The 11,146-nt window shown below is 39.1% G+C and overlaps 1 protein-coding gene and 1 long non-coding RNA gene across 2 annotated transcripts; one reads left to right on the forward strand and one right to left on the reverse strand.

Moving 5' to 3' along the window:
* The first annotated feature begins 3,249 nt into the window (after window positions 1-3,249).
* Window positions 3,250-6,472, forward strand: LOC112286849 (thiol protease aleurain). Its single transcript, XM_024529169.3, has 8 exons — window positions 3,250-3,555; window positions 3,843-3,964; window positions 4,267-4,382; window positions 4,632-4,705; window positions 4,906-5,170; window positions 5,323-5,454; window positions 5,620-5,758; window positions 6,038-6,472. Exons 1-8 carry the CDS (start codon window positions 3,350-3,352, stop codon window positions 6,094-6,096), a joined length of 1,113 nt encoding a protein of 370 aa, XP_024384937.2. The 5' UTR covers window positions 3,250-3,349; the 3' UTR covers window positions 6,097-6,472.
* A 699-nt stretch (window positions 6,473-7,171) lies between these two features.
* Window positions 7,172-7,483, reverse strand: LOC149988335 (uncharacterized). The gene is made up of 2 exons (XR_016504680.1): window positions 7,350-7,483; window positions 7,172-7,211 (listed from the first exon to the last, which is right to left on the reverse strand). It is a non-coding gene; the product is annotated as an uncharacterized LOC149988335 (long non-coding RNA).
* Between the last annotated feature and the right edge of the window lie 3,663 nt (window positions 7,484-11,146).

The following is an 11,146-nucleotide window of genomic DNA, read 5'->3' on the forward strand; positions in this document are numbered from 1 at the left end:
TGCAGGGCAATTGACCTTAAACCCTAAGCCCCTCAAGCCAAGCGACGAACGTCGTCGGTCATAAGATATTTGATGGATGGATGAAATATTTCATTCATTCCGCTCGCTTCGGGTTCTCAACATCACTGAGTATTGGAATTTTAATTAATTGTATGCATATGTAGTTGTAGAACCCCCCCCTAACTCGAACCAGTATTTTGTATATTCCATTAGTTGGTAATTTTCTTCGAGGGTAAGTATGGATGGAAATTGATTGTTGTTAGCTTCCATTATTTAAATAGTTGCATTTTGTTGTTGATAACATATTTGGGAGTTACAATGATATTTTCTTAAGAAAGTATGTGTGTGATGTAGTAATTGTTATGATTAAGGGAAAATATATGCACTGCAAATCAATGTTTTGAATGTGGTCTGAGTAACAATACAGTACAATTTGATCCATGTAACTTGGCCAACAAAATTGACACATTGTTTTCAGATGACATAATTTTTTATTCTTTATATAAAAAATTATTAAATCAATATACATATTTACTAAATTGATTCACCTATCATTGCTGGTTGCAGATCCTAAATTCAAACTTGTTCCAGAGAAAATATGATGTGCAAATTAAACGTCCACCAATCAACTTTTAACAAAAACAGAATTGAAATCAAAGTCATTAAAATTGCATTGCAATTATCATGTGTAAATATCAAATAAAATAATTCTTTGAAATCATTGCATTTCAATACATTGAAATCCTGGAGCTATCCCACATGGAATCTCAAAAATGCCTACCATGTTGATCCTTTAACCTACAGTTGTGGGCTTTTGGATTATTTGTTGCATATAATCTATAGTAAAGAATTACATGTGCACGAAACTAATTTTGCAAATACCAAATTATGAACAAATTACTACCTGGAATATTCTTTTGTATTTTGCAAGCAGAAAAATCTACTGCTTAAATCATTCAAAGAGTCTCTTTTTACTCATAAAACAAAGAATGAAAGAACAGAGCATTTTATGCCAAGATATATATTGGATACAAATAATGACCAGTTTGGAAGCCTTACCATACCAATTAGTTTGTAAGAACATAACATTGACAAGACCTTGAAAAGTTCTAACATAGTGCATGTTGTCTTTTTATCAAAAAGTAAAATGAAAGTAAGCCAATATTTTACAAAAAAAAAAAAAAAAAAAAAAAAAAAAATCTAACTAGATATATACAAAAAAAAATTAAGCTTGGAAATTAATCTAAAAACATATATAAAGTTTTCTCCATTTGCCAATATCATCAAAGGTGGTGTGGTGAAGACATGATAAAAATCATTCTTATCATAACCCTACAATCTATGTTGATTGTTTTTGCCTTGATGACCACATGACCTTGCTTTGCTCAATCATATATACTCATGTGCCCTTATGAGACACATTGCCTGTGTTAATTACCTGTGTTAATTACTAAAATTCAATTCAATTATTTATTTTGAATTAGATATTATTAAGCACTTTAGAACATATTTGGTTCCTTAAATTTTGATTAATTATTGGAAATTATTAATTTTCGAAAGATTAACTATTCAAAAGAACACTACATGTATGTACAAAATTAATTGTAAGTAATGTAACAAATTAAGTAAAAATACAAATTTGGAGTCAAACATTAAAAACAAAAACATCTTTTGACAAAACATCAAAACAAAAACAAAAACAAACAGTGAACATACTCACAAAAGTAGCAGATTAGCTTAACTTCACAAGGTATGTAAGTCAAATTTGATACAAGAATATAGAATGTTGCAATGAATTGTGAAGTGCTTAATGCTGCTTACATATTGTTTTTGCAAGATGTAAGATCATAAATAATCATTTGTTGAGGTTGTTGTTTTATTATATTTATTATATTTATTTGCTTGATATGAAATAAATAAGGTGGGTCTCTTCATGTGATTTCTTCTTATTTCTATTATTAGAATTGATATATAGATTAATATTCAACTTAAAATAACATCATTGGTATCTATTCACAAAGTTCCCTCATTGGTTGAATTTCAACTAAATAAAGAATGAGTAGTAGCTTCAAGCAATTCCTTCGTTGATTGATTTGTCACTTGTATATGATCTTCTTAAGTTTTTGAAATAAGTTTTTCACCAAACAATATGCAATTTAAGGCATTCATTCTATCTCACCTAAAATGATACTTGTCATTTTGGGTGAGAAACAATGAATTACTTAAATGTCATGTACTTCTACATGTCATTGTATACAACTTAAAATTAATAGAATGTCATTGTCTAGCCATTGCCATTTTAAAAATGATACCATAGTGATTGATGTAGATTATGAAGTCATTGTGAATATATATATATATTTTTTACAAACAAATATAAAATATAATTTGAGAGCACCTTTTACCACCTTGTGTTAATTACATATTTTGTTAGTGCAATTTTAATTGATATGCAACAATATAATAAAAATAAGTGACCATCACATATCATCATATATCAACAGATACTAACATTGCATTCAATATGTAATATAGCAACACATCATCTTATACAATTCATAATAAGGAGTAAAACCCACGTAAAAATCTGAAAAACGAAAGATTACATTATGTTTAATACTAATACAGATTTAGATTCAATACAAAAGCATCCTTGTTGGTTCCAACGAGATGGTTTGTACACCACAAACTTACAAACGAAAGAAAATAAAACAATAGGAAAAAGTAACACAAAAACCTTACAGACAAAAGAAAAGAATAAAAGTCAAAAGTACCGAACAAAACAAACAGAAAGCAAGAGAAACATGCAAGACAGTTTTCAGAAGCAGGGATGGATGAACATTATCATGGGCCAAGGCCATCAATATCTGTCTATGGATGAAAAAGTCAAAAAGTCAAAAGTAAAACTAAAAGTAAAAGATACTGATGAAGAGCACGAGCTCAGGAAGCAAAGGCTAACTTGCACGCCACCGCTCTCCGGCACGGAAACGGAATCTCATGCGAACGAATGAAACCTTATCAAACGAACAGAATCACAACACGACGAATGAACGACATTCCGGAATCTCCCACTTTTACGGATCCAAGAAATCCGTCGGTCCATCACGTTGATAATTTTTCATCCTTAAATGATGCGAAATTGTGGATGTGGAAGAAATTGGACGATAGTTGGAATATCATTCATACCACTCGGCACAGGCTTTTCTATGAAAGGTCGGAGTTCCAGAGTTTCGGGGCAAGCTCAAAGCAGCGATCTCGTTGTTGGGGCTGTGCAGTAATTGGAGTGCCACTGGAATTCGCTGCGGGAGGGAGAGGAGTGAGTGAGATTGTTGTTGGGTTTGCGTTGGCGATGGCGCCCATTCGGCATGGGTTGTGGGTTGCGCTGTGTGTGCTCAGCGCAGTGGCGGTATGTCAGGGCCGAGGGCTGCCGCTTCTCGAGGCGGAGATCGCCATGGTGACCGATCTCGAGGCTTTGGCCTCGACCTCGGCCGGGCTGTTCACGGAGATTCTTGGGCACTCTCGCGATGTCTTGCATTTTGCTGGGTTCGCTGCGAAGTATGTCTTTTTTTCTCCTCTTTTGTTTGCTCGATTCTTGGTTTGAGGACTGTTTGGTTGATGCTGCATGTTTGGGAGGAGTTGTCATCGTTACGTTAGTTGCAACATTGGCGATTTTGTTCGCTTTTTTTTTTTGTGTGTGTTTGTGTTTTTGGTACAGCAAGATGCTCTGTGTCCAACAGCTCTTTCTGTGGTAGTGGTATGTTTGTGTGTGACCTGGCCTTTCAGGTCGCTGAAGCTATTATCTGTAGCATACTTAAGATGAGTTTTGACGTACTGTTGTGCAGGTACAAGAAGGAATACAAGACTGTAGAAGAGCTCAAGCACAGGTTTGTGACGTTTTTGGAGAGTGTGAAGCTCGTGGAGACCCACAACAAGGGACAGCATTCCTACTCGCTCGCTGTGAATGGTACGCGATTTCTCTTTCAGTTTTTTATGTTCGAGGTGTGTTTGATAACTGTTCCTAAAGTCTTAATTTCACCCCTGTAATTCGCGTCGTTGCAGCCCGTGCCCAAGATTCGCTTCCAAATTGTGTATTGTTCGCATTGAACATTGTACCCAAAATTCAGGCGGCGTCACAGTAGAACTTCCTTTGTTTTGCCCATCGACTAAGAGTGTTTGCAATCGACACAGGGGGTTCTTCGTCTTGAAGCGTGATTAGCGTGAGGAGACGCAAGTGCAATCAATTTGATGTGGTTTGTGGATTTGCAGAATTTGCGGACATGACCTTTGAGGAGTTCAGGGATTCAAGGCTGATGAAAGGTGAACAGAATTGCTCGGCAACTGTGGGCAACCATGTGCTGACTGGCGAAAGCTTGCCAAAGACGGTACGTCGCCCACTAATTTCGACATCGAGCTTGTCTGCCGCATTCAATGAGCTGAAGCGGCTAATTTCACGATAGTTATTATTTACCGTTGCATTGTACTTGGATTATTTCATAAGAGTCATTTGAGAACATGTTACGCTTGGACTAAGTTATTGCCTCGAGATTATTACTGTTTTTTACCCTACGGCATTCTTCCCCTGCTCGTACCTGTGTCGTGGTATGCTGAAGAGCCTTCTGTTACACTTGCAGAAAGATTGGCGTGAAGAAGGTATTGTAAGTCAAGTGAAAAATCAAGCTAGCTGCGGTTCCTGCTGGACATTCAGGTAATGTGTATCTTAGTAATCATAAACGATGATGTGCATGCTTTCGCATCGTTAAAGCAGGGTTTGGTTATTGAATTTTAGACTGTATTATGAATCACATTGAAATGATTGGATGAAGGGTTACCAAGAAGATGTGGATGCTTTTCTCATTATCAGTTAAATTTATGCCCCTGACATTGTTCCTTTTTCTGAATATTCAGCACAACTGGAGCTTTGGAAGCAGCTCATGCACAAGCCACTGGAAAAATGGTTCTCTTGTCTGAGCAGCAATTAGTAGATTGTGCTGGGGAGTTCAACAATTTTGGATGTGGAGGAGGACTTCCTTCGCAAGCATTTGAGTACATTCGGTACAATGGCGGAATAGACACAGAAGATTCATATCCTTACAATGCCAAAGACAGTCAATGCAGGTTCCACAAAAACACAATTGGCGCGCAAGTTTGGGATGTCGTCAATATCACTGAAGTAAGGATTACAACTTTGTTGAAGTACATTACCAGTCGTTTATCCAGAAGCTGTTTGAGGTGTTGTGTGAGGTACTAGAATCTTCCTGCAATGAGTCAACTTCGTAACAAAACAATTCAGCTTCACTGAATTGCTTGATTTGGTGTGCACAGGGTGCAGAGACGCAGCTGAAGCATGCTATTGCTACAATGCGGCCAGTGAGTGTGGCTTTTGAGGTGGTCCATGATTTTAGACTGTACAATGGTGGTGTGTACACTAGTCTCAACTGTCACACTGGTCCACAGGTGAAGTATTGTCTCTCCTTCCTTGTCTACAATTTGTTAAAAGTAGGATTCATTTAATACTCTCATTCAGCTTGAGAACTGTTCATCAGTTGGATCCTGATAACATTCTCACTGAGCTCACAATTATTGATATTCTCTAACTTTTATTTCTCTTGGGTTTTGTAGACGGTTAATCATGCCGTGTTGGCTGTGGGATATGGCGAGGATGAAAACGGAGTACCTTACTGGATCATCAAGAACTCCTGGGGTGCTGACTGGGGGATGAATGGTTATTTTAACATGGAAATGGGGAAGAATATGTGTGGTGAGTCTTCGTTAATGTGATCTTTGTGTTGCTTTTGTTGCAACTCACCTACTTGGTTGTAATTTATTGGGAATACATTGAGTGTTTATTGTGCATCGCAACACTTATAAAGTCCACTGCTGATTAGCTTTATCGTATTCATTTTATCGTATTTTGGAATTTAATTATTTGTTTATTTATTGGTCTCGCGTAGCTTTCGTCAACGGAGTCAATGGCGCATGCTGTGTGCAAGTTGTCAAATTTCAATGACTATTGATCAATGTGCATCGTTGCTTGCAGGTGTCGCAACATGTGCATCATATCCCGTCGTCCCTGAAGATCTCAAGGAGGGAGTGTAAATGACTTACTTTCGCAACTGTATACACAGTTCGTACATAGTTGCACACTACTCTCTTCATTATGAAGGTGCACGTCGTATGACTGGTATAGGATTCTGCGATCAAGTTAATGAATTGCGTGGCCTTTCTGAGTATATTGAAATTGAAATAGCCAACCTGTTGTAGAAAAGTGTTGTAAATATTGTAACTCAGTTATTTTAGGTTGAGTAGCTTGATGGAAATTGCATATTGTGCCAGTAATGAACAAGTCTAGGTGATACTTGGATCTTAGTGCACTTGGAAAGCAAGGTTTCATTTCTCATGCATGTGTACGTTGCTGTCTCTAAGATGGTTAATGCAATAGAGAATTTTAAGCGTATTTTTACTCATGATCCAATTGAATTGTCCCAAACGATGTTGAAACTTTAGCTGAAGGTATAGAACTACGTCGTATTGGTAAAACTTCATTGTGCGAATATAAGATTCACGAAGCCCGTGATGTGTATGAACTATGTATTACAGTTTTGTATTGTACAGCATGAGAGAATATGGAGTTTCACATGTGAATATTAATAAGATATGAAGAGTAGTTTACATTTTGAGGCCCCAGTGCTTTACTGCATGATGGAATCATGGCCTAGATTTTTGGCAAGTTGACTGAATCTGGTATACACATCTCATCTGACGTCATTATTATTACTATGTATGGTCTGTAAGCCTCTGGATATTACTTTCTAGCGTTCTACGCAGATGCCAAATTTGCAAATAACCACTCGAAATGAGTGGTGCCAAGATGGGCAAAAGTCGTATCTCACATTCGTACTAGTTAATTCGTATGCTATCCTCTAGGAATTTTCAACTCAGAAAGCTAGGCCATGATTCCATCATGCAGTAAAGCACTGGGGCCTGAAAGAGAAGATCTAAATTGACTGTTACTCGAGCAAGCAATATGTGTTCATGCATTCTGGAGGAATTCTTTTGTTCGTGTATATCACGGTACATCTCCTGAATTCGCTGCTTCGGTTCGGTACCTTGCCAATACAATGACCGCTCGTGCATAATATCGCATAATTTGCTGCTGGATGACAATAAACAGTTCCCTTCAATTTGATTTTATTGTGTGAACTCACATATATCTGCAGCACAAGTATTAGGTATGAATGACTAAATTCGGAGTAAAGAATTCCTAAATTAGTGCAACACTTGAGCTCCACAGAACGTTGCTCACTTGGACTTTTCTCACTTGCGGATGAACCGTAGGGTGAGGAGCTTACCCTGGGCACTTTGGCAATGCTTGTTGCAAAGCTTGGTAAACCCTCGTTCTCATTTCACCGTCCACCTTAATTGACCCCAACGCAGCAGAGAACTCGTTCTTAATTCACAAACCTCAGATGAACTGCTTTCGGTGATGAACCGAGTCTGTCAATGAAATGTGCAAGTTGTGTGAATGATTATAAAGTGAAGAAGGATATGCATGCCTTACTGTCATACTGACGAAGGGAGGCCTCTGTAGGGATAAGAATTGGGAAAAGCCACAATTCTGGCTTAGCCATCCGATAGACAGATTAGCTAGGAATTAGGAGGGTTATCGTGTATGTTACCGCTGAACTAATATAAGAACCCTGGCTTGTGTCAAGGTCACAGGCACTTTTTGGTACTATTCATTCATCTCCATGGCCTGCGTTGGTGGCCATCCTCCATCTCCCTCCGGATGTTCCGCGACCGTATATGTTCGGCACCGTGCGGCCACGGCTGTCTGAGAGGTCGCCTTAGCAGGCTCCCGTCGCACCCACATCCATAGCTTCATTCGTCGCGTTAAGGCAGAGAACATGATTAGAGCACGTCCAAACGTTTGGTGGAGACGCCAAGCATGCACTCATTCTTTGAGCGTTCTTGTACGAAACATGACGATTAGGACTAACCTAGGATTTGTAGGGATCCATGGCCGCTGAGGAACTGCCAACCTCCGACATATTCTTCACGCCCCTTGGAAGTCCAACGACGATTTTGAAGGTACTCGCCGCCTGGAATCTGGAATCTAGAGAGAACTCGTCGAATATCAACACACGACATGCATCCTCTTTCCTAATATCTTTGCGACAAGAAACAACGAACAAGCAATCGAGTTCCATCAACGTGAGTATATTGCGAGGAAGTGCGCATCACACTTCAATCGCTGCAGTCGGTGCACTTAGACTCATGACCCTCGTAGAAGTCTCGATGCACCACAGCTTGGGAACAAGAAGCCAACCATTCGCTAGGAGCATCATCGTATATCTGCTCAGTGGTTCCCTTTGCTTACACTTGCATCAAGTCTCGAAAACGACCCCAACTCAAGAGAAGCGCCCAACAACATCCCCATGACCCCCGAGGTACATCCTGGCACATTCTTTTTGAGTGTGGGCAAATGACCTAAGGATCATCCCGGGCATCATTGACCCCTTGCATACCTTGGAATGGGACGTGGGCCATACAAGCAACGCTGCATTTGGTCACTTCGATACCCTCCTAGCAGTGCGAGAAGAAGAACATCTACATTTATCTGCTTGGCAGGGGACGAAGGACATGTTCATCAAACGGAGAGGAGCCCACTTTTCCAAGAGCTTCGTTCAACTCGATCTGGAAGTCCGCAAGACCTTCTGGACGGCGAACCCCATTTACAGAGAAACCAACTTGTGGTGAGTCCTCAGTCCTGGAATTGTGTATCACATTCTTCCTTGCACTGTGAATCATGTCAAGCAGCAGTCGGCCAACTAAACTTGAAGTTTCGAGAGAGCTGCAAAGCACGGGCATAGACAGCCCCAACATTCAAATGTCCACGATGGAGGGATTCGGTCTACATCTGCCAAACATCACCATAATGCAAAATCAACTTGGAGCACTAATAGCAACAACCGGGCTTATTTCAGTGGTCACTCCCTCCTCTCTTCCATCCAACAACCCCACACAACAAGCCGTCTCAAGGATAGAGGAACTTCGTCGGTCGCTTCTCATACTAGCTCCCACTGAGATTGTTGATCTCTTCCTCGAACGCAAGATATATTGCATTGTCGCACTAGTAGTGTGTGGCATAGAGCAACTATTGGATGCGGGATGACACAGACCTCTCCTATTTCAACAACCACAACCCTAGTCACACTCTCGACTAGACATGGGAAAACCACCAGCATTGTCATTTCTAAGGTATAAATCTCTGGACGATGATTTTTTGGCATTTCTTCGAGATGTCAACACTATCGTTGATGCCTACGCTACACCAGAAACATACCGCATCTCCCAACTTCGATCCAGTTTAGGTAGAGATTCCAAAAATTTGTTCGAATCCCGCGCCGACATGTCCTCACTTCATATCTGGCTCCAGGTGCAACAACAAGCGAAGATGTTGTTTGTGCCCATGGACTAGAAGAACTCAGCTTGGGATTTCTTCACATCCACTAAATATAAAACATCTCAAACATCAACCTGCATTTTTCACGCTTTGTGAAACATGCCAAGCTCGCCATGGGAGATGATGGCAAGTTCATGCAATAGACAATCCACACACACTTCATCCGCTCCCTTCTACCGGACCTGATGAGAGAAGCGAGAATTCAGCAATTCGTAAGTGATGACTCCATGCTCACTCAATGGCAAATAGCCCCCCACACTCGATCAGGCGGTACTGATTCCACTCGAACTCTTCAAAAACGACCCTTTCTCTATGGTGTATGTCGGGAAGAAGGGCACGGTTACTTCATGTGCCCCCTACGACCCTTACTACACCAGATGCTCTCCGAGCTGCAGAGCCTGGCAGCGCAGTAGCCTGACCACCCTTTAAACTGAAAATCGCCCCTCCCCATGGCACGGGGGCAATCACTACCAGCAGTCTACAAACCATTGTCATGTCAACTTAGTTTCACTCCCTCAATTATAAACCTCCATCTCGCACCTCAAGATCATCCAACCCTAGGTGGTACAAGGATTGATCAACGGGGTCAATTGCCCTGCATCGTGGGCACTGGATGCAACTTGACCGCTATTGTGCTGTCCCTAGTCAAACTTCTAAACCTCAAAACTTCAACAGATTTGTACGTGTCCATTGTAGATGGCACCTTGTACACATTTTTGGAGCTAGTATCCATTCTAATATCCATGGAAGGCTGGTGCATAATAGTGGAAGTATTAGTGAGCTCAAGCAACAAGGTGATGTTTGTCTTACTTCCAAAAATAACCATTATTTGTCTTACTTCCAAAAATTTAAACCATGAGACAAAGCCCTCTATAATTGGTCTCATTGACATACATTTATTCTAATAGTTATTTAAATAATATGATAAGGTAGAAGTAGGTAAAAGTAGATTAATTTCATAATATCTTCTAGAAAAGCTTCCTAAAAGCTTTATAGATGTGGTTTCATCTTTATACATGTCTATAGGTGATTGGTAGGTTGAAAACTTAGCCAACAAATTAGCCACATATCACATGTATTGGTAGCTTGTGGTACAAGCTAATAATATGGAGTATATATAAGAAACTTACTTTACAAGTTAAGACACATGTCTTGCAAATTGAACACATATTAGAGGTCTTATAAAAAATTACCATATAGCTCTTACATAGATAATATATACAGAGACAAGAGTGAAGCCTTGTTCATTCTTGTCAACACCTTTCTAGTCTTTACTCTTGTTTCAAGTCTATTTAGTCTTCTTGTTTTTGACAAAAGCCATCCTAATTGAATATGTTACCATCTTTGAGTAATTTTCTAGTCTTTTTGAATGACATAAGAATGTATTGAGATTTTCTTTCTTTATAATTCATATTCTTGATAATTTGACAAGAATGCTAACTCATTATTCTTCTTTTGTTTTTAGAAGTGAGTGGATTATTTTACTTCTGTAACTGTGCTTCAAAGGTTGTGGACTATCTACCTTTAAATTAATATTTATTTTTTTAATATATATATATATATATATATATATATATATTTTAAAGTAAATAGACTAACAAGTATAAATTTTTATATGATATTAAAGATTACAAATTATCCTCGTATAATTTGACTTGTAGATTTGTTAAATTATTTAAAACA

This window comes from Physcomitrium patens, chromosome 9 (genome assembly GCF_059467195.1).
Source record: "Physcomitrium patens ecotype Gransden chromosome 9, ASM5946719v1, whole genome shotgun sequence".
Classification (NCBI taxonomy): domain Eukaryota; kingdom Viridiplantae; phylum Streptophyta; class Bryopsida; order Funariales; family Funariaceae; genus Physcomitrium; species Physcomitrium patens.